This window comes from Fukomys damarensis, unplaced genomic scaffold (genome assembly GCF_012274545.1).
Source record: "Fukomys damarensis isolate Sample0158 unplaced genomic scaffold, DMR_v1.0_HiC HiC_scaffold_7, whole genome shotgun sequence".
Lineage (NCBI taxonomy): Eukaryota > Metazoa > Chordata > Mammalia > Rodentia > Bathyergidae > Fukomys > Fukomys damarensis.
The window spans coordinates 28,694,353-28,716,773 of record NW_022900919.1 but is presented as its reverse complement, the minus strand read 5'-3'; the positions used below and the strand labels follow the sequence as shown (position 1 = coordinate 28,716,773).

Genomic DNA, 22,421 nt, shown 5'->3' with positions numbered 1-22,421 from the left:
TGTGTGTGTGTGTGTGTGTGTGTGCATATATATGTATGTTCCCTGAAAATATCTGCTAAGGCACAGACTTAGCTGACGGCCACATATCTTCCCAGAAAGCTTAGCATATTTATAGTAGTTATCCTTTTATAGAGAAATGCATAATTCATTTTTAAGGTCAACAGTTTTTAAAATTCTTCGCTTAAGGATAATCAATGCTCATGCATGCAAAAAAGTTTTCAAGGTAATGCCCCCATGTTGCTTCAAAATATCATAAAGAGTTTACTATTTCAAAAAATGCTGGTGAATCCATTCAAGTAAACACATGTAAAGTGCTTCATGCTGCGGTATATCGCGCAGGCCAGAGAGCTGGAAGACATCTATGTCCTCCTTTAGTCCTCTTCCCTGTCCACAAAAAACCCAAGAATTGTGAAAAGCAGACTTTTAATTGGCAGCCTCTGAAAAGTGATTTCCATTTCAGAGCCAGGAATCCACATCATACGCAGCATGTTGTGGTATATCTTTTTTGTCATTACCCCCATCTTTTCTCCTCACTTCTTTCTTTCCCTATTTACCTTGAAGTCTGACCACCCTGTTCTAAGACATTTCTTTTCTTTTCTTTTTTTGGTACTGGGGATCGAACTCAGGTCCTTGCGCTTGCAAGGCAGGCGGAGGAACCACTGAGCTAAATGCCCGGCCCTGTTCTAAGACATTTCATCAAGATGAATTGGCTTCCTGCCCTCAAGTCACTAAGGGTCATGGGGGTGGGTGGGGTATTGGCTGCGTAATTTCCCCTCTCATCTAATAAATATTTGTTCATTTCCCTCTCCCTAAACCGGAGCAGTGGGCACGATTTAATTGCAATATTTGTTCTTGAATCCTGTGTAATGGTTATCTAGACCCAACATCCTTCTGCTTGGGGGGGGGCTTTGTGTAGGCTCATAGAGTTACTGCACAAAGGGACAAATATTCCTCATACCTTCAACTTCCTTCTTCTGATCGATGAGACACATGACTGGTCAGAACATCAGCTCTGTCATTTCTCCCCTGCCCTTTCACTTCCAAAGAATGGATTCCATTGGGGATGTTCTTTCCTGCCCATTTAGAAGTCTGGGAGCACTTGGAGCTACTGCAGAATGCATTGCCTGGAAACTTGCAATTTCTTTTCTAAAAAGCAGCCCAGTTGAGGCACAAGTTTGCATGTACTAACTCAGGCCCTTCTGCACATTTGTTTAAAGATGAGCAATAGTCTTAGTATTCAGAGTGATGCTTGGACTGGCAGCACTGGCATCCACTAGGAGCTTGATAGAGATATAGTCTCAGAACCCATCCAGAGTTAGTTTTACCCAGAGTCTGCATTTTCATAAGGTCCCTAGGTTACATGCGTGCATGAATGCTAGAGTTTGAGGAGGCTTTTAGTAGAGTATAGCAGAATATCACAGACCTGGTGGCTTAAGCGACAGGGTTCTGGAGGCTGGAAGTCTGGGATCAGGCTGTCAGTATGACCAGGTTCTGGTGTGGGTTGCAGACTACTGTCTTCTTACTGCATCCTCGTGTGGCGGAAAAGATCTAGAGACCTTTCTGGTGTCCCTTTCTGAAGGCGCTTGTCCTGTTCAGTGATTATTAATGATCAGTCTCATCACCTAATCACCTCCGTAACACCCCTCCATCTCCTCATTCCACTTTCCCAGGGGATTAGGATTTCAACAGATGAATCCTGAAAGGACACAGACATCAGTTCACTGTGAGAAGCCCAGTATTAGATATTGTGGACTGGAGAGGGTTGGGGAAGAGGAGTGCTTTGGGGAGTGTGAGTCTCTGTGTCTCTTCTTCTCTGTGGTTCTGAAAGCTCCAAGGGACTGGAAAGAAATCAGTGCTTGGTCTGTGTTGCTTCCTGCTTCTTCCTCCTGGTGGATTTGGAGAGCCTGCTGTGGCAGAGTGCAGTCTTTTCACAAGGAGCATGCGGCACATGTAAGAAGCCCAGGCCCCACAACCCCTCTTCACCCTCAGAGGGTGGGAATTGCCAGGCGGCCCTCCTGAGATTTGCATATGGGGTCAGGGGGCCAGGAAGGGGTCACTTGGAGAGTGGTGCTGCTCACTGGAGCCTGCGGAATGCAGTCGCTGGCCTTGGGCTTATGCAAACCTAACCTCCAACCCCAGGGTGAAGGCCCGGGGTGCACAGAGTGGAGGCAGCTGTGTAAACTGCAGGCTGGGTATTTTTAGCCTTGGTGCAGAGCACTGAGCCAGTCCAGAGAGCTGGAGGCAGTGGCTGCCACCAGCGGCTCTTTGTTGTGCCCTTAACTGAGTTAACTGAGTTTTCTGGGCCTTCTTTCTTGGGTGATACCTTACGCATTCTGTGACTCAGTTTCCACATCTACACGTAGGGAGCTATGGCCATAGGTCTGGGAATAGTGACCTTCTCCATCCCAGCCTTCAGCCCTGGAGGAAGAGAGGTGCTCCCTCTCAGAGGAGCTACGGGTCCCGAGAGGCAACTTCCTGGCTTCTGGAGCTTTGGGACAAGGTGGGAAACTCAGCCCTGGGTGAGGTAGGAGTCATCTATGGGCTAGGATCCATGCTGGGCTACAGAAACATGGGCACTGCTCCCTGGAGGCGGTGATGTGAGGAGATGGCACATTAGTGAGGGGCATGGCCGTTGATGCTACCCATGCTCTGTTGGCTGCTGAGCCTGTCCAGATGGAGTTAATCCCTCAGCAGAGCCAAGGCAGTCCTGCTTCATTGCTGGGCCTGGGATGGGTCAGAAGTCTGTGGGACAAAGTCACAAGGGAGATAGGGGTTGGTTTTGGGGTGAAGATGGTAAGCAGGGGCTATTTGTCATATGAGGAGGGCTACTCTTCATATCAGAAAGCCTTGGGTTCTCCATTCGCCAATCATGAGAAGGATGAGGGGGGGGAGGGGGAGGGAGAGAGAGAGAGGGCGAGCAGGCACACACACAGCTCTGTAATGGAAACTTGGCACCCGGCCTCCTTCTCTTCTTGCTTCATGCATTCAGCTTAAGTCTGGCTTGAGAACTGGGTTTTCTCCCTTCCCATCAGCGCCCCACACTATCTCCATGGCCCACTCCCGTCCCTCCTTCATGGAGTCACAATCATACAGACTGTCCCCCTTTTCAGCCTCCCCCCAACTCCCACCCCTCCCTCTGGCTAATTAGGGCAACATGCAACTTCCAGGGCCTGGCAGAGGAGGAGCCAAGAATGTGGTGGACAGGGGCCAAGTGTTTTTGTTGACATTGCTCAAGTGCAGCTCTGCGGAGCAGCCTCCTTGCTGTAGCAGAGGTCCTAGGAGATGTGGGGGTGTGAGAGAGGGGATGACAAAGTGTGGGCACCTCTCCGGGTCCCATTCTCCTTCCCCACGCTCCCAGCTTCCCTGGTGCCCACTGTGCCTAAGAGCAAGGCTGCTGCCCTTCGTGCCGTGCTGGTGGGACTAAGAAACCTACCCTGAGCAGAGTGCTGTGCACACAGCTTGGTCTCGTTCTTTTTTTGGGGGAATGGGGGCCAGGCGTTCTTTCAAGGGGTGATGCTCATGCCTTGCTGCTGTTTCCAACAGTTTCTGGGAACAGGCCCAGTGAGACAACCTTCACCTCTAACCTATTATAAGATGCAGTTTGTGTTATGAATCTACCAACTGTTATCCAGATAACACAGCCAAGATGAATTTCATCCCATCCAGACATCTATCAGACGTTTGAACTCAGTAGAATAGGTTCAAATCCCTATTCTGACTTGCTGCCTGTGTGACCTTGAGCATGTTATTTAACCTCTGTGTGCTTCACTTGCAAAAATAGAGCTACTATGTTCAGATAGGACGATTGTGAAGATAAAGTGAGTTGAAGAACAGAAAGCTCTTTGCATGTAATAAACGTTGAATAAGTAGAAGCCATGACAACTGTGAAAGGTGGTTGGGGTGGCTGTGGGTTGGCTCAGCTCTTAAGCACATCACTTCTCTGACTTATCTGTCACAAAGGTGAGTTGGCCCCAGAACCAACTTTTCCTTCCTATCTCACAGGGAGTTGTGTGAGGACAGATGAACTTGGTATATTACTGTCAAATTTGTCCTCTCTGGGAAAGAGATAAATGTGGGGCAGTATTTTTGTCACTCTTATTTTCCCAGACTCTTGTCTCTGTATTTTTATATCAGTGGTCAGTGGTCAAGTATATTTTTGTTAAGATAAAAGTCTGTAGGTTTTGGAATCCAGAGGTGTTGTCTTAATAATCTCTAGTTCCTAAAGATATTGAATCATTATGTTAAAAAAATCCTCTGATTTTATGCTACAATAGCTGGCTTTACTTTTACATCTCTTAATTGGTATCAGCTTTTCTCTTAGAATTACAGCATCATGGAAACTTGGCATAAGAAGGAACTTTGGAAGTTACTGGAAGGGACATTCTTGCTTCTTTGAAAATCTTTGGGGTCTTGTAGAACCTTAGAATTGCAGGTTCAATAGACTGCTTTTCTCTAGCCCAGATTATGAATCAACAGAATGCTCAATCTGCCAAGCACAGTCCCCCCCTCCTGTAGATACCATGTGGTCTGGCAGATGCCACCTTGCCCTATCCATACCCATACCTGTACCTGTGCCCATACTCCTTGTTCTGATCTCCTCAGTCTATGCTGGCACCATTCAACTTCTAGAACCTGCATCTCATTGTCCAAGGACTCTGCTGGTCACTAGAACTCATTTGCATCCCCAAGAGATTGGGGTAGAAACAGTAGAGAACTAATGCTCTCCAGGCATGTTTTCAACCTAGGAGTAGGTGAATAATATTCCAGCTTCCTCCCTGCTTGTGTGTTGGGCATGTGTGTCTACACTGGTTCCTAGAGCTTTCTTTACAGAGGGGTCAAAGGCTCATTATTTATTTTGGCAGCTGGCTTAAAATACTCATTCTCTGCTCTACTTCTGTGTTCCCATTAAAGTTCTTCCTAGGATCACTCACCTCCTATATATGCCAGGAGTGCCCACATCTTCCTCTCAGGGGATGATTCTTTGGGGGAACCCAGCCAGAGACAGAGGAAATGACTTTCCCCACACTTTGAGATACCTCCTGGTAATATGGTGTTATGTTCACATTTGGGACTACTTGTTGGAGTTTAAGGCCACTGACATTATTGTTTCTTCATGAGTTCTTGATATTTTTTCTTTACTTACCATCATTCCTAATCATGTGAACCAACTATTCAGGTTAGCCAGACTGCACCCATACCTTGTTTTAACTTTGAATTATCTTCTTGGTATTGTGACAATTTTGGCTAAGCTGATACATGTGGCTACCATGTGGATTTTTGTGTTTCAGGGCCTAAAATTACTGCTTACTGTAGTCTGTAGTATTCCTGAAAAAAAAAACAAAAACAAAAACCAAAAACCTGGCAGGCAGTCTGTCTTGGTCAGTATGCCTAAGTTACAATTAGGTATCTTGTTAATTTTATACTAGAGAGCAGGGCTATCTTCATTGTGAAGGATTTCAGCACATGGACTACTGATACTATGTGTCCCCCTCCCCCCTTTTTTTAAGTGAGAAGCCCACAAACATGGTGGTTTCCAGAAGTTCCCACGAGTCTCACTTTATCCATTTGTGAAATGGGAATGGTGATTTCAGCCTGTACATAGTGAGTTCTTGGGTTGAACCAGGAGAGATTAGGTGTAGGAGAGACAGTATTCATGTACCCTCTTTCCCAAGTGGTGCCAGAAAGATCAAATTCAACAATAAAGGAGTAACTTTCACTGTCATAGAAATGCAGAAGAGGGTTCCGTGTCCTTCAGCTCCTCACTGACCATTTCAGAACACCATGTAAATGTAGTTGCGTGCATGTTGTGGCCTTGTGTGAAGTCTGCTGGGCCCACAGATTGGTTTCTTGTCTTGTATTTAGATTAGTGTTCTGACCACAGCTATTCTAGACTTTCAGGAGGTCATCTGGCCTCATGTCACTTCTTTATTTGATGCCATATTGCTACAAAGAGTCATCTCTGCTGGCTGCCTTCATCTCCCAATGGCCCTTGCTGTCCATCTCCAGTTATTGGTCCTCTGCCTTTGTCTTTCTGGATTTGCTCATGGTGCTCAAGACTCTCGATTCCAGTTTCCTGCATTCTTTTTTTTGCTTCTCTTGCCTGACACCACATAGCTTTGTTTGTTCCCTTCCTGTCCTTTGTCAGATTCTTTTACTCTGGTCACTCTCTAGAGGAATGCTGAATTCTCCAAGATTTTTTTCCATTGAGTTTATTGGTACATTTTAGGTATACAATACAGTTACATTAATCCCTGGGATCTTGTACCTTTACATAATGTATCTTGGTTCTTATTTTTTCCCCATTCCCCTGCCCTCTCTTTACCCCCTCCACCCTACCTATTTACAAAGACTTTGTTTCCATGTTTTTCCTTTTCTCATATTCTTTCTTTTCCCTTCTTACCTTTTGCCTGCCCCTCCTCTATTTCCCAAACTCCTTTAGACCTTTTCTTCATGTTACACAATATCATTTATACATTTGGATCCTTATTTACACTTTTAGGTGTTTATACATGTGTGTCCTATTAATTTCGCTTAAGAGTATAGCCTCAATGTTCATCCACTTAGCTATAAATGTCTCTAGTTTTTCATTCTTTATAGCTGAGTAGTACTCCATTTTATATATAAAAAACACATCTTCTTTATCCAACCTCCAGTTCTGCATTCCTTCTCACTAGTCATCCTCTCCGGATATAGGAAACATAGAAGAATCTGTTTCATGCCTTTCCCTGTTGGCTTATTCCTCTCCTGGTGACCTCTGTAGCTTAGTTCTCTCTTCTGAAGTGCCTTTGCCTACAGATACCTACTTCCCTTCTGACGCTTTGCAGACACTTCCAGCTCAACCTGTCCTATAATTGTCCATCCCCACAGTCATCTCAGTACTCATTCTCTAACATGCATTCTGTGGTTGACTTTTTTCTTCCTCCCTTGGTTTTTGGAAATTGCACAATGGCTCTCCTGGCCTATGCTCTGGGAATGGTGAAAGGTGTCTTAGCTTGGTGACTTCCAGGAGACAGCCTGACTATGGGTTCAGTGGCAAATAGCTGATTTAGGAGGTGGTTCAAGGACATGCCAGTGGGGGTGGGTGTGGGCTGGCTGCACTCAGCTCATGTAACAGAGATGATTGTGCCTGTCTTTTTCTAACTCCGTTCACAATGTTGTCGTACTGGTGCCTTGAACTTGACCCCCACTCTCTCACTGAGCTAAATCCCAAGCCCCCCATGGGATTATTGATACCATGGAAATGGCAATAGCTATAAATCTGGAGTGTTTTCTTACACAGAGCATTGGTGGTTAAGCATTTGTCAGCGTGTCAGGTGCAGGAAATCAAGACAAGGACAAGAGAGCTACCAATCTTGATAATTTTGCTTTATCAAGAATGTGGCACTGAAGACAATGGGAGCTTAAATTCACTGGGGAAAACTCTGGAATACACACCTTGTTGTCCTCCTACTCAAGCTTGTCATTTGTAGAGCTACCTCTATAGGATCAGCAATAGAGGGAGCTCTTATTGATTAGAGGCAACAGGGCTTGAAGGGGGTCTTAGCAAGACAGAGTAAACAATGGTGTTAAAGGCACTGGGTACCCAGTATGGGTAAAGATAAAACCTCTACTGTGAGTGATGTGTGGTTATTGTCTTTTTTCCCCCAGAGCTTGACCTCATGGACCTTATAGGAGAAGACAGAAAGTGGATGGTGGGGAGGAAGCTAATGCAGACAAACGACACTTTGGCTTCTGATGATGCAGGACTTTGGAGCAACAAGAACTGCACCGAACCAGGTAACAGTGATGCCAGTAGCCAGGACATAGGTGACATTTTCTTTAATTATGGCTAAGGAAGGGCCGGATGCCATGTCTTTTCTTTGGGTTCAAACCCAGAGAGACCTTGAGGACATTTACTTTTGGAGTGTGAGAAACTTCAAAGTGAGAGCCCACAGAATCATTGAGGTCTGTTTCCACCTCTGTATTATTTTCCCAGTGGAGTTGAGGAGAAGGTAAGTTGCAGGTGGATGTATTCTGATTCTGTACTGATACCAAATGTGGAGCCTGTGCTCACAAGTGAGAAAGTGCATCTGGAGCTGGATGGGTGAGGATTTCAGTGGCCCTCTTTGCTTTGATTCCTGGGATTCTCTCTGGCCAGTGTTTAATCAGGAGCCTCATTTCTGTCACAGTAGAGACAGACTTTGGGCCAGATCCTCAGCTACGACGTTGATCTTTGGAAGAGCGAATAGCACTTATAAGTATTCATTATTATATTTGATTCATATTGCACCTGTCTTTAGAAAGATATATGGAACATTTTACCTCTAATGTTACTGAACTGAAAATGAAAATAAATTCAAAGAGAATCCAAGGGAACTAGGAATTACTGGGGCCCAGCCCCTCGATCCTTAGGGAAATGACAAGTCCCTCCTCTGGAGGGATGAAGTGGCTCATGGTTTAGACCAAGCTTGTTCTGAAAAGGACCAGTCACTAAATACATTAGGCTTTGCAGGCTATATAATAATAGTCTTCTAAAATGTTTCTTCTACAATTCTTTTAAAAATTTGAAGCCATTCTTAACTCATAAGCTGTACTGAAATCAACTATGGGATGGATTGGGTCTACACTTCATCTTAGCCAAAAGGCTGAGGAATGATAGGGATGGATTGGATCTTGCCTTACTTTACCACCCTGACTCAGGCCCAGAGCTCTCCAGGGCCTTCCTTCTTGCTTTTATATGCTCTTGGACCCTGCATGTGCCCCTTCCAAGGACTCAAGAGTGCAAGAACATATTGACCGCACATCCAAAGGCCTGTCTGGTTTTTGGTGTCATTGTGGATGGATATAAAGTCTTCATTGCATCCCAAAGACCACCGACCTTTGAGGGAAGAAGGTGTTTAGGAAGTTGTATGTCTACTGTTTTTTGGAGGGTGGGGTAGAATTGCCCTTCCGTGAAGCTGGAAGGAGTCAGAAATTGGTCCCCCTTGTGCCTACTCCCAAACTCTATATAATCAATATTTCTCAAATTGAAAAATTCAGATGTCATTGTGGCTGTTACTAAAGGTACAATAGACATTTTTGAAGGTGAAGCACATGGCAGGTATATCAGCTAGTAATGAAAATGGCATGGAAGGTCCAAGAGCTCCAGCTGAGGGAGCAGAGCTATGTACATGCTAGGAAACATAGATTTTCCAAGGACTGGTCTGAAAGGCTAGGACAGGGACAGTGCAAAGGACCCAGCTGGGTGATCGGGTCTTGTAGTCAAACATTTTTAACATCTCTATCCAGCTAATAGACTAAGATGTCAGAAGACAAGAAATAGCATTAGTGAGCCCAGTGACTATCTTTGGTATGGAAAGAATGGAGTCAGGTATGATACAGTGACCCACTTCCTTTGTTGGATCTGGTCACAGGAGAGCTTCTGGATATTTAATGTGTTGGGATTATGTTTGGAGGAAGGGGAGTGGTCTTTCTGTGAGTGGTTTCCTCACTGTATTAGAAGATGCCTTTCTTAGAGTGAAAGGTATAGAATCATCAAGTGTATTAAAAGCTACATGATAAAGTCCAAGAGAGGAAGTGACTCATCTTTATAAGGAACAGGAAAATGTCCAGGTCCATAAAAAGTACAGAACCTGTGTCTTCTAAGGTTGGCAGGGAAAGCACATGGAAGAGAGAAGAACGAAGCTTTAGGAAGAAAACCGAAAGCAGTCAATGAGAACTCATTCCCAAAGCATAGAGCAGATCTGAAAAGAATATTAAACCATGATAGATGTTCTTGGTTTCTTCATCTGCAGACTGAAAGGGCTGGGCTTCATTGCTGGGGCCCTTGATTCGAAAGCACATTCTGGAGGGAAGATGAACATTCTTGAAACAAGCAGAGTTTTGTTAAGTCTTATATGTCAGAGCCACACCCTCATGAAGCCTGCTTGGACTACCTGGACCATTCCCTTTTCTGAATACTTATTATGAAAATCCTCTAGTTTCATTATGTAATGTGGACATTCCACGATGACTGAAACTCAGGTGAATTCAAATTAAATACAATAAAAATTTTGATTCTCAGTTGTACTAGCCTCAAATCCAATACCAAGTAGCCACATGTAGCTAGTGGCTACTCTACTGGGTGTCATTAATCATAGAACATTTCTGTCAGCACAGACAGGTCTGTCAGACAAGCTGGCCTGGAAGGTTCAATTGTCTTGGGCATGCTTCCTGCCTTTCCAGCTCAATTGCAAACATCTTAAGCTGTGTAGAGTGGACACTCTCCTGGATTAGAATTCCAGCTTAGAAGCTGTGGGACTCTGGGCAACATAATAAGGTCCTCTGAGCCTGTCTGCTTCTCTTAGGCATTGTGATAATCATTCTGACCTTTCGCCATTGTGAAAATTGGCAATACAGTTGTAAAGTATGTACAACTCAGGGCCCCAAGCTGGATAGCTCTATAGTAGGAGATGACTCATAAGCATCTCACTGTCTGCTGGGTGTTGGGGGGCACCCATTTCCCCACTGGGATGATTCACACCACAAGATTCCTAGATCCACATTCTACAAGAACAGGCAGATTCAGCCTGTCTGTTCTGTCCAGACCACATTCAGGTAGTCCAGGTCTCAGCATCAGCTAGACAGTGAGTCTGAGTACCATCTTTCTACACAGCTGAGCTTTGACAGCCTCAGGCAGACCCAGGCCCTGCTGGCCATCTGTGTCTAATGACTATGCAATCCAAAAATGCCACATATGAACATAACCCTGTGGTTTGCTGCCCTTCCTAGAATGCTGCTAGAGATCTGCTTCTCAGTTTTGACTGAACTGATGTTTTATGAAAAACAATTGAGAGCCAAAGTGCTTGTAAAGCTGTGACATACTGTTACAAGTTTGGAGTTAAGTAGACCCCTGTCCCCGGGGAAATATGTGTCAAGACCCAGTGGGTGTCTGACACCATGGGTCATGCTAAACCCTATGTATACTTAAAAAAATACAGATATACCAGTGATAAAGTTTAATTTATAAATTCAGCACAGGAAGAGATTAACAACTGTAACCAATATCAAAATAGAGCAGTTAAAACAATATACCATAACAAAAGCTATGTATAACTTATGAATTGTTCATTTCTATAATTTTCCATTTATCATTTGTAGACCATGGTTGACCATAGGTGACCACAGATAACTGAAACCAATGTTGGCACAGCAGTGGATAAGGGGCCACTGTGTTCATCTTCTACTTCTAACTGTTGGGTGAGAGGATGGAGCCAGAGTGAGCCAACAGTAGCTTCCTTCACCTTATATCACCCAGTTTCCCTTCAGAGGCCCCAAGTGCATTTGTGTTGTGTGAATATAATAGTGTCTGCTCTCAGGAGTTTCCATCCAGGGTGGGAGGGGAGCCCTTGTGGGTGCTAGCTCTCCCTCTCCTTTCCCACTTGCAATGATGTCAGCAGCAGAATCTCCATAACAGAGACCACGGGTCAGGGTCCCCTTGTTTTGGGAAGGGGGATTATTTATCCAGGAACTTGAACACTCAGTGTACCAGTATGTGTCACGGCTATGTGAACTGTAGTGTCAAGGCCACAAACAGGAGTTTGTTTAACACTTGTCATAAAGTACAGCCAGTTGGTACTTGGTGTCACAGGCTTTTCTGACTGCATTCCCAGAAGCCCTGGATTTAAGTGCCATGAGAGGAAGATTGTATTTTTGGTGACTGAGATAGAATTGCCTGTTCTGGTTGTACTTCCTGTTGGAATATGGAGCCTTTTTGCTTGGAGCCTTTTTGCTTCTCAGATATTCATTTCCTCCAACTATTTTATTCCTTCCATTACACAAGTACAGTATGTCCCAGAAATTCAAGAAGAGATTGAAATAAACTTCCACACCAAGGCACCCCTCATTTCCCTTCATGACTGCTTGTGTTTGAGATTCCGTGTCATACCTGGAGCCTTCTTCTACTCTGTCTCCCAATCCCTGAAGTCCAAGAGCCCAGAAAACTCATTGTATGGGCCAGGAGATGTCCAGGGTGGAGGACATAAAAGGGCAGCCTTGGCCATGACTGGTGTCACACTGGGATGAACATGCTTTTATAGCAGCTGCTTCTTTAAGGATATTGCTTTATGTATTTTGGATTTTTAAAAAACTGGCATTCTTCCTGTGCCCCTCAAAGACCTTGTTTTAGTGGGAATTTGTATTTTTTTTTTAAATCTCCAGAACTGCATGAAAAAGACTGACCTCCAGGCTCCAATTTTTTCTGCAGTTGTTCTAGCTCTCTGTGAATTTTTAAGTTTGTTTTCTTAGCCTGACACTGCCGATTTCATCTGAAGCCTGGAAACACACTGTTTTTTTGGCAAGTAACACTTGATATTGTTTACTCAGATGACCTATTAAGAGAAATTTAACTTTGAATAAATTTGATCCACAGAAAATTAAGTCAGCTAAATGTAATAATGAGGGTGGTGGGCAACTGTCATAGAAATGAATTTTTTGTGATGTTTCTGTATACACACTACCTAATCTTATTTAAACACTGCATAGTGTGTTTCCAGGAAGATCTATCATTTTTTGGATTTCATTTCTTTGATATTTTAAGAAAATGAGCTTTTCCAGAGTACCTCGTTTGAATAAACTTTGTAGAAGGGAGCTATTTAAAATGATGGCTCTGTGCTCGCTTCGGCAGCACATATACTAAAATGATGACCCTTGGTGTAGGCTTTGCTGTGAGGTTACTCGGTCCCTGTAGATAGAGGCTTGCCTCACTCTGACTGTCTAGCTTAGTTGGGTCAAAGCCTCTGAAGGAGAGGAAGATACCTGGGGCTGTGTTGCAGCACCAAGGTGGGACCAACAGGATGGTAGCCCTATGAGAACATGGCAAGGGTTTGCACAGATCAAGTGATCACAGGAATGGCCAAAAACCACACAGTCTCTGAGTGAAATGTTAATCATGACAAAGAAAGAAAGCTAAAGATCCCTAAGAGAGAAGCAGCATGAGGGTATATTCAAGTAATGATGATGGCCTTAAACAAGAAGCCAACCATAGTAGAGAAAGCAGAAAATCCATTCAAGGCGCTGGCTGTGAACAAAGTGACATTAGGGTTGGATGCTTTAAACAGGGCCAGGCATGAACAATGTGCAAAGTATGAAAGGCCCAACTTTCTCATCTTATATATAAAAAAAATCAGGCCCAGAGGAGACCCACAACCTGTCCAAGATCATGGGATTTACTAGAAGCAAAGTAGGGCCACCCAACTTCCACATGGTAGATATGTAGTGCAGGCAAAAAATTAGATAGAAAATATAATGTTCATACCATCTAGAATAGTACTGTCCGATAGAAATAATGTGGATAACAAATATAATTTTAGATTTTCCATTAGCTATATTGCAAGAATAAAAATGAACAAGTGACATTAACATTGGTAATTTTTTTTACCAAGCATATCTAAAATGTTAGGAATGACAAATTGCAGTCTCATCTAAGAGTTATTCTTACTGGGTTTGAATTCAGAAAAGAACTAGGTTCATAAAATCCATGCTTTATTTTACTAACTCACATAACTTTCACTAACTTCTTTTTGCAGTTGTAATTTTCTTAATGATTCAAATAATAGCTGTTGACATTCTTAAGTGGAACAAATTAGAAACTAATGTGATCTACTTTATAATTTGTATCAAACTTTTTACTAAATTGATTAGATAGGGTAATAGGAGCTGCTGTAACAGATTTGGTGGTTTTACATGAAACAAGTTACTTTCGTTCTCATGTAGGATTCTGGTCTGCAGTTGGCCCTATTGCAGGAAATGGTCCATGGACTCCAGATCTTTTCATTTTTGTGTTTTTCCATCCTCAAACTTGACTTCGAAGGCACTATATTTCTTTGCATTGAGAAGAAAGAACAGAGAGGGTTGTGGATAGCAGAGTTTGTAGGAGGCTATGAGCTCAATTATGCTCTCATCTTATTGGCCAAAGCCTAGTCACATGACTTCCAACTGCAAGGGAGGCTGGGATACATGCATCAGCAAAGTGTAAAAAAAAAAAAAGAAAAAAAAGAAAAGGAAAATAGAAAGAAAACAGATTTGGTGAATAGTGAGGCACTTTCTACTAGATTAACGTCCCTAAACTTACTTTTTTAAATGATGAATTTAACTTTCTTGTATGCTTATCTTATTACAAAGGCAATGTACTCTCTTTATAAAAAAATCGTAACTCAAACTTCTGTCTTCCAGTTCTTTTGACTTAATCATTATTCTTGCCTGGTCAAGGTGACACAATTTGATTCTCTGTTCACCTTGGAAGGGTAATCAGGGAAGTTGAAATTGGCCCAGTTGTGCCCATTTGCAAATTACATCTTTTCCCTGGAAATGCAAGAACCTTGAAATACTGCATGTTTTTGTATGTTTGGAGTCTTTTGCAATGGTGTTGAAAGATTTTGAGTTCTGTAGTAAATCCTAAATTCCAGTTCTATCACATTCATTCTATATGATAACAGGAGAATTTCCTTAATTCCTTGACCCCCATTTCTACCTTCTGTAAAATGCAGATCAAAATGCCTCCTTACAGGGTTATCTTTAAGTGAATCAGGCTTTGTAAAGTGGCTGTATCTTCAATTGTGTGTGCTTAATAAATTGTAGCTGGTTTATCTTTGTTACCAAAATTCAATAGATGGTAGACAGATGGGCACATTTCCAGGAATTTTACCACTCTGCAGGCACACTTGTATGGGTAGGATTATCAAGATGGTTTTAAGAATAACTAAGTTATGTTTCATAGTTCAGCATCAAAGCAACATTCTTACTCTGAGCTGAACAAAGAAGGCAGAGGTATTAAGCAGGAGGCTTCTGACTAATAAGGTTCTTTGGCCCGAGAGACCACCATGTAGGCAGATATGATGAAAAAGGGGTAGAAGATTTTCTTCATCATATTAATGAAGAGTTTAAAATTCTCAGGCTCTGGGAGGAAAGAGCCAGATGCTATTCACGTCTAGCTTTGACATGCCTATAGGATTTTTTTCTGAAGCATTTAAAAAAATTTTTTTAAAAGTCTCTGTTCTTTAAATAGCCCAAGTAGCCTAATCTGATATGTAATGCCTGGAATTTTCTCAAAACACAGGTAAAGGGTGATAAACTCTGCTTTTTTTTGTATCGGGGATTGAACTCGGGACCTTGTGCTTGTGAGGCAGGTGGTGGAACCACTGAGCTAAATCCCTGGCTTAATAAATTCTGCTTTTTGATGCAGAGCTTATGTGGGTCTATTTGGAAAGTACTTTAGACTTTCCAAAGTATTTAAATTTCATGTTCATTAGCTTATTGGAAAAGGTTGGCCCTTGGAACTATCACCTTTAGGCTAGGAATGTCTGTATTTCAATGCCCAATTGATACATAATTTAGACTGAGACCAATACAAGTTGAGTTAAAGAACTGAAAACTCAGAGTCATAAATATGAAAAGAAGCATAAGGCTTAATGCATCTAGTGACTTCCAAATCCTTTCCTTCAAACCAGGGCTCCACAAACAAGAACTATTGGCTAAACTGGGCTTGCTGTTTTTGTTTTTTTTTTTGGTACTGGGGATTGAACTCGGGTCCTTGCGCTTGCAAGGCAGGCCACTGAACCGCTGAGCTAAATCCCTGGCCCTGGGCTTGCTGTTTTTGTTTTTTTTTTTGGTACTGGGGATTGAACTCGGGTCCTTGCGCTTGCAAGGCAGGCCACTGAACCGCTGAGCTAAATCCCTGGCCCTGGGCTTGCTGTTTTTGTAAGTAAAGTTTTATTGGAACACAGCTGCACACATCCATTTTTGGGTTGTCCTTGGCTTCTCTTGTCTAGGAGGCAGAGGTGAGTAGTTCCAACACAGACCACAGGGCCTGAAAAGTCTAAAATATGCTCTGTGGCACTTTATGGAAATGTTTACCATGGCCTCTTGTTCTGGGCTCTGGGACTGGAGCCTCATGTGACCTGGAGAGGAGGCTGAGGCAGGAATTACATCCCCAAGTTCTTTGCTGTCCTGGATCCTTTCTTCAGGTAGTACTGCTGCTATATTGAGTATTTCTAATGTTGCCCTGGGCGAGATGATGTGATACAGGTACTCTCCTCTCCTTGCCTCCTCTGTCCAACACATAGTTGAAAACACTTCTCTGTCCATGTTTTGAGAGTCTACTTTAAATTTCTAACCTCCTAAATATTCAGCAGTGCTGTGGTGGGCCACCCTCTTGTTGCAGATCATATGGGGTACAGACCACCTGTCTAGTACTCAGGGCTCCTAGAATTGCTTCTCTCTTGGTTCAGTGAGTAGAGCTTCATTGTAGGGCTTGCTGCTGCTATATTATCCCATGCCACATGTAGACAGTCTCCATAGGGCTTTCCTGCAGCCATGATAGCCATGTCTGCCTCTTGGTCAAGGAGCAAATGCTAAGCCATGTCTCTTATGGCTCACTCTTGGCTCACCGTGGACTGGCACTAAAGCAAAGACAAGGACACTGTGTCCCCTCTTATCCCAGGTTTAGGGTGCCTTCCCTCGCCTTTTTTGGGATGTGTTGTCAGCCTCTGCAAGACTACAAGTCTGGGCCTTCAAGAGGGACATACCTTGCCCTTAGTGACCTCAGAGACTGCAGGACCAGTAGCTGCAGTCCCTGGGTTTGTGAGCAATGCTCATTCCCTCGCTGTGTCTGCAAACTGCTGAGCCTCCAGGAAAAGTCCCTGACCTCTAGGATTTTGCAGGTCCTCCAGGACTTATCAGGTGTGAGGCTTCAGGCTAAGATCAAGGGAGGCAACTGGGCAGGGTCTAAACCTAGGCTCTGCCCCAGGATTAAAAAAAAGCTCATTTCTAGGACTGTGAACGGGGCCTCCAAGCTTTCCAAGTCTCCTGGTGCTCTGGCTGAATGATGCCATCCCCTCAGATTCCTGTGTTGAAATCTGCATCCTCAAGGTGAAAGTATCAGGAAATGAAAGAGGATTAGGTCCTCAAGTGGAGCCTGAATGGCAGGGATTATTTCCCTTATAAAAGAGGACTGAGAACACATTCTCACCCCTTTCTCCACGTGAAGACTCAGTGACAAGGCACCATCTGTGAACCCAGCTTCTGGCCCTCACGGACATGAAATCTACCACTGCCTTGATCTTAGACTTCCTCCCTCCACCACTGTGAGAGGTACATTTGTGCTGGTGAGAAGTCACCCAGTTAGAGGTATTCTGTTACCACAGTCTCAGTGGCTGCAGATGCCAGGTGGAATGGAACAAGCCAAGGTTGGGAACCATGGCCCGATGCCTCTGTGTCCCCTACTGTCCCCTATGTGCTGCCAGGTGAGGGGCAGAGAACTGGGCCCAAAGCCCATCTTGAACCCTTCTCCCAGCCCTTCACAAGCAAATACATGTGCACGTACATGTACACACATGCATGCTGCACTCACGTGCCACATCTAAGACACCAAACCTGTCTTGCCTTAGGCCCATCATCAGTTCCAGGTTCCTTGAAAGCAGTATGAACAGTAATTCATTTTTATGCTCCAACCTGGGTGCCATGATTCTAAGCTCTCTTAGAGACATTAGCAGGGTGGAATTTCACCCCAGCTGGGGTTCTAAATTTTTGTGTATTATAGTTAACAGTTAATGTTTCTGCCTCCTCCTGTCTGCAGATCTTGCCTCTGACTCAGTTTCCTCAGAGGCCACCTTCCTCACCTGCTCAGAAGCTGGACGGATTGAATTCTGGGATGAGGTGTCCCTGGGACTCAGAGCAGGGCCTGGGGCCCCTCTCTGTCTTTGAGCATGATGCTGTCAGGCCTGAGTGGACTTGGGCTGTCAGTGAGGATGAGGTCCAGTGAGGTCCAGTCTCTTTCCCCCATCAAAGGCTCCTGCAGTTTCTCTAGGATCCACGAAACAGTGGGGACTATGGGGAGAGAGGGACTGAGACACCCACTGTCTTAGTTACTTTTCTCTCAATGCTGAGACAAAATACGCAGCACCGAAAGTTAAAAGGAGAAAAATTTATATAGCTCACAGTTTGTAGAGGTTCAGTCCATAATCAACTGACCCAAGGCAGGATGGTACTTGGCAGAAAGTCAACAGTTCATAGTGGCAGAAGACAGCAAAAGCAGCAAAGGGGCTTACCCGCATCTTTTTGCCACTTTTCTTATTCAGACTACTGAGGGCAGGTAGCACTCCACTCACACACTTAGTTTTAGTGCCCTTGGGCTTAGCATTGCACTAAGAATCTATCACATACTCTAGATTCAGCCACCTCTGAAAAAAACCCCACTTCATTTGCTTGAGGCTTTGGGGAAACATCTAAACACAAGCTATAACACCCACCAAGTGGGCCTTGGGTTGGTCATGGCCTTGCTTGAGGTCAGTAAGCCAACAGCCACCCCTCCAGTGTGTGTACCTGGGGGCAGCCTTAGTGAGACCCAAGACAGGCCCATACCTCACCTCACAGGGTGCTCTTACGTAAGAGCACATCAGAGTATCCTGTGGATGCTACTGAGATTCCTGAACAATCCATCTGTTTGGCTGAAATGTCTGGAATAGAATAATAAAATCTCTAAATTAAAGATTAGCAGCCCTTTTTAGAAGCTGATTTAGAACAACATAGATCTGGGCCCAGCCCAGTGTCTTATCCATCCCTGTCAAGACTTTTGCTCCAAAGCTCATTCTGGGTTCCCGGTCCGCACCACTAGGGTCAGTGACACTGGGATGAGAAAGAAAAGATGACAGGTGATGACCTGGGACAGACCAGAGCACTTTGGGGAGCCAAGGCTCAGGGTGCAGTGAGTAGGCTGTCTTCATAGAGCTTCTGGAGTTCAATAGATAAACTGCGCTCAAAGTGCCCATGGCCTGGGGGTTGTGGGGAAACCTGAAGATAAAGTGTGCCCACATCTTATAACTGTAACCTACTCTTATGTAGAGTCAAAGTCCCATGGACTCCAGCACCAGGCACAGATATTTAACCTCACAGAGCCCTCACCTTCCTCCTTGCACAGAGGGGACAGACAGAGTCAGTGGGGTCCATGTGTGAGGTGCTGAGCACTTGGCAAATACTCCACTTTGAGTGGGCTTAGGAGGTTGTATCATTATTCATGCTGTTGGTTCCTCGCTCATTTTGAGGGCACAGAGATTTTCTACTATGGTAAGATGTATCTAACAGGTACTAATATCATAAAAGTACAGGTGGAAAGAAAAAGTAGGCTTTATTGTCAAAGCCTCTGTGCTGATCACAAGAACAGTCTTTCAGTACCAAAATCAGTCTCCCAATGCATCTTTTATTGGAGAATAGGAATTCTCCTTACGCTGAAATCTTGTTGATTTTTCTGGGGAAAATCTATAGAAAATCACTGGAGAGTGTAGAATTAGTACCAGTGGATGAAGAAGAGGAATTGAAGGGCCGTGAATGAGCAGGTGCTCATTCTGTGCTTGACTCTATCTTGCCTCATCTTGGTCTGTTCTGGTGACTATAAGAAAACATTACAGACTGAGCAGCTTCTGTACAACAGAAATGTGTCTGTCACTCACAGTTCTGGAGTCTGAAATTCCAAGCATAAGGCATGAGCAGAATGAGTGTCTGGTCAGGGCTCTATTCCTTGTTGATAGAGGACACCTTCTCTGTCTGTGCTCACATGGCACAGACCGTGAGGCAGCTCCAGATTCTCTTTAACCCAATTCTATCTGCTGCTGCCTTGAAGGTTAGGATAATGATATGTGAGTTTAGGGGGACATGAGCAATCGGACCACAACACCCTACTACCATGGTGGCTGTTGACGCATGAGTCCACCCTTTGGGTGTCAGTTTGGTCAAATCATCCAAAGAGAGGTGATCTGTGTCCCATGGGCATGGAAGCCCTTGTCTCCTCTGCCTGCTCTGTTTCAACCACAATCCTGGGCCATTGTATAAATTGATTTATTTAATACTGTGTTTAAAGAAAGGGAAGTAGTAACAGCCGTACCTCTTTTCTCTCTTGGCCACTTTTGTCCACTGACCTTGGTTCCATGCAGGATATTGGCCCCTTTGTAGAATCATTTTGTGTTTGTGGCTCAGAAAGGATGTTTCCTTTAAGGTGTCAAGATCAAACAGCTCAGTGTGTAATGGCTCTGTGTAGCAGTTCCCTGGGGGTTGGAATCCATCATTATTACCATTGTAAATCTAAAATCATTGTGCTTTCCATGCCACAATTTTATATGCTGTTTATTTAAAAGTGCTTCTTTTCTCTCCCAATTCTAGGAGATCCTTTTTTTTCTTACTCTAGCATTTTTATCATGAGCATTTGAAAACAAACAGGAAAATAGAATTTTATAATGAATACATATAGACCCAACACCAAGGCTGTATAATTTGCATTTTGTTTTGTGTGCTTTATCACATGTATCAATCTGTCCTATTTTAGTGAACTTCAAATCAATTTGCAGAAATAAGTATGCACTCTTTCATGTATTTTAGCATGCATATCTGTGTTTATTTCCCCTTCTTTTTGGGTTACATTTATGCACAGTGCATGCCTTCAGGGTACCATCAATAAGCTCTGACATAAGATTACATCTGTGCACCTAAACTGGTTCATTCTAGGAAATTCTCTCATGTCCTTCCTCAGAAAACTCTCATTCTGGCCAACCTCATCTAAATACTCACCTGGTCTCTACCACGGTAGATTAGTATATACTTCTTCTGTGCATGAGTCATATAATCTGTGCTCTCTGATGCAAGCCATCTTAGAGCACTCCTTTTGGGATTAATCCATGCTTTTGTGCACAGATGTGTTCTGGACTATTTGTGTACATAAACATACATGTAAATATACATCCATATATGTGGATAACTTATACACTGTGATAAACCTTCCAGGTAAATGTTAATGTGTTGGTTGTGATCCTCTAAGGAAATGTCTGGTAGATTTTGCCTACTTTTCTTAGGTGTTTACTGTAGGTCATCTTTCAAAGAGACTTTTGTGTTGTGTGGAAACTTAAAGCTTTTTTTATATCCCTAAACTTGTTAACCACTCACCAACTTCTCTCCAAAACAGAGCCATGATCTGAACTCAGAAAGCCTGTGGTAACAGGAAGGGAGGGGATGATGAGAGGGAGACTTTTCCCGGAGCCTTCAGGTCTGTAGCCACTCTGGTCTCTCCAGGTGTTATCTGCACATTCAGCCTTCACAGTGGGAGGCAGGGGCTGAGGAATAAAGAAAATGGTCCGCCATCCTACTCTGCGGTGGAATCTACTTCCAGGGTTCGGAGGCCTGTGTGGCATCCCCTTGTCACTGAGCAGACTTTTCATTACAATCATAGCACCAGAGAAAACCAGGCTTTCATTAAGCTCCACACCTGGGGGAGTGGGTGCCTGGTTAAGTGAGGAAATCAGGCCTGCTGTACTAAAGTGGGATTTGTATGTGTTAGGGTCTTTGGAAAGGGCGAGAGCTTCGTTTTCCCAAACAAACTCTGTTCCAAAAGAGCCCTTTGTTGGCAAGGATCCTTTTCACTTTTCAGTTCCTGCAAGTGATTTTAAGTAGGTTATTGGAGATGCATGTGTAGCAGTGGCACACACTTGTTAATCATAAATACATTGCTGTACCCATCTACTACTTTGACTTAGTTTTGGTTCCTCTAGGAACAGATGCCAGGACAAGGATTTAGCTGAGTTTGGTGTGCTTAGGAGGTGATTCCAGGAAACACTAGTAGGGAGGAGTGGGGCAGTGAAACTAGCAAGGGAAGATAAGGTGCCCAACAAATGATGCATCCTTACCTGGGTACCACTGTGGACAGCTGGGCGTGATCTGGGGGACACATACTTTAAGGTCCTCCCAACACAGTGCCTGCAAACTGGGATATTTACAAGGTATAATTGAAATACGCAGTGAATGCTTAAATTAAAAAAGTATTGTAGAAAAAGCCATATTGCTATTATTCCCCTGCAAAATCCTCCTCCTTCTTTCGAGCACTTACCCATGGTTCTTACCACTTTCTGGAGCAGTTCTGGAAGTCTTTCATGAATGTCTTTAGTTGTGTTGTGTGGTTGCCTCAGTGTCCTGAATCCATTCAAATGCTGACTTTTCATGGTCATTTTAACTTTGGGGAAGAGCCAGATATTGTGCAGGGCCAGATCTGGTGGATAAAGTGAATGAGGACACACTGTCATGTTTTATGAGCCTGCCTTTGTGTTGGATAGCACTCAGTGGCAGCATTTGGTATAGTTTTGATTCTACCTGGTAAAGATACTCCTGAAAACTGACTCCTAGAACTGCTTCAGAAGTGATAAGAATGATGGGAGATGTGTATTTGAAGAAGGGGGCATTTTGAGGGGATTCATGGCAATGTGTCTTTTACTGTAATGCATTTTTAAAGTTTAAACATCCACCCTATATTTTGATCATACTTTGAATACACCACTCTTAAGACATTAGACTGGGGCTGCTCCAAGGCTGTGATTTGTGGCACATCCAGCCTGCCTAGCACTCAGGTGACTGGCACAGCGTCATGACCAGAG

The 22,421-nt window shown here is 43.8% G+C and overlaps 1 protein-coding gene across 1 annotated transcript in view; it reads left to right on the top strand.

The window, feature by feature from the left end:
* Positions 1 to 22,421, top strand: part of Slc24a3 (solute carrier family 24 member 3) — a 459,193-nt gene that overhangs the window by 59,184 nt on the left and 377,588 nt on the right. Inside the window, exon 2 of the mRNA XM_010634169.2 lies at positions 7,648 to 7,776. Coding sequence (XP_010632471.1) covers positions 7,659 to 7,776 — 118 coding nt within the window. The 5' untranslated portion in view covers positions 7,648 to 7,658. The remainder of the gene's footprint in view (positions 1 to 7,647; positions 7,777 to 22,421) is intronic.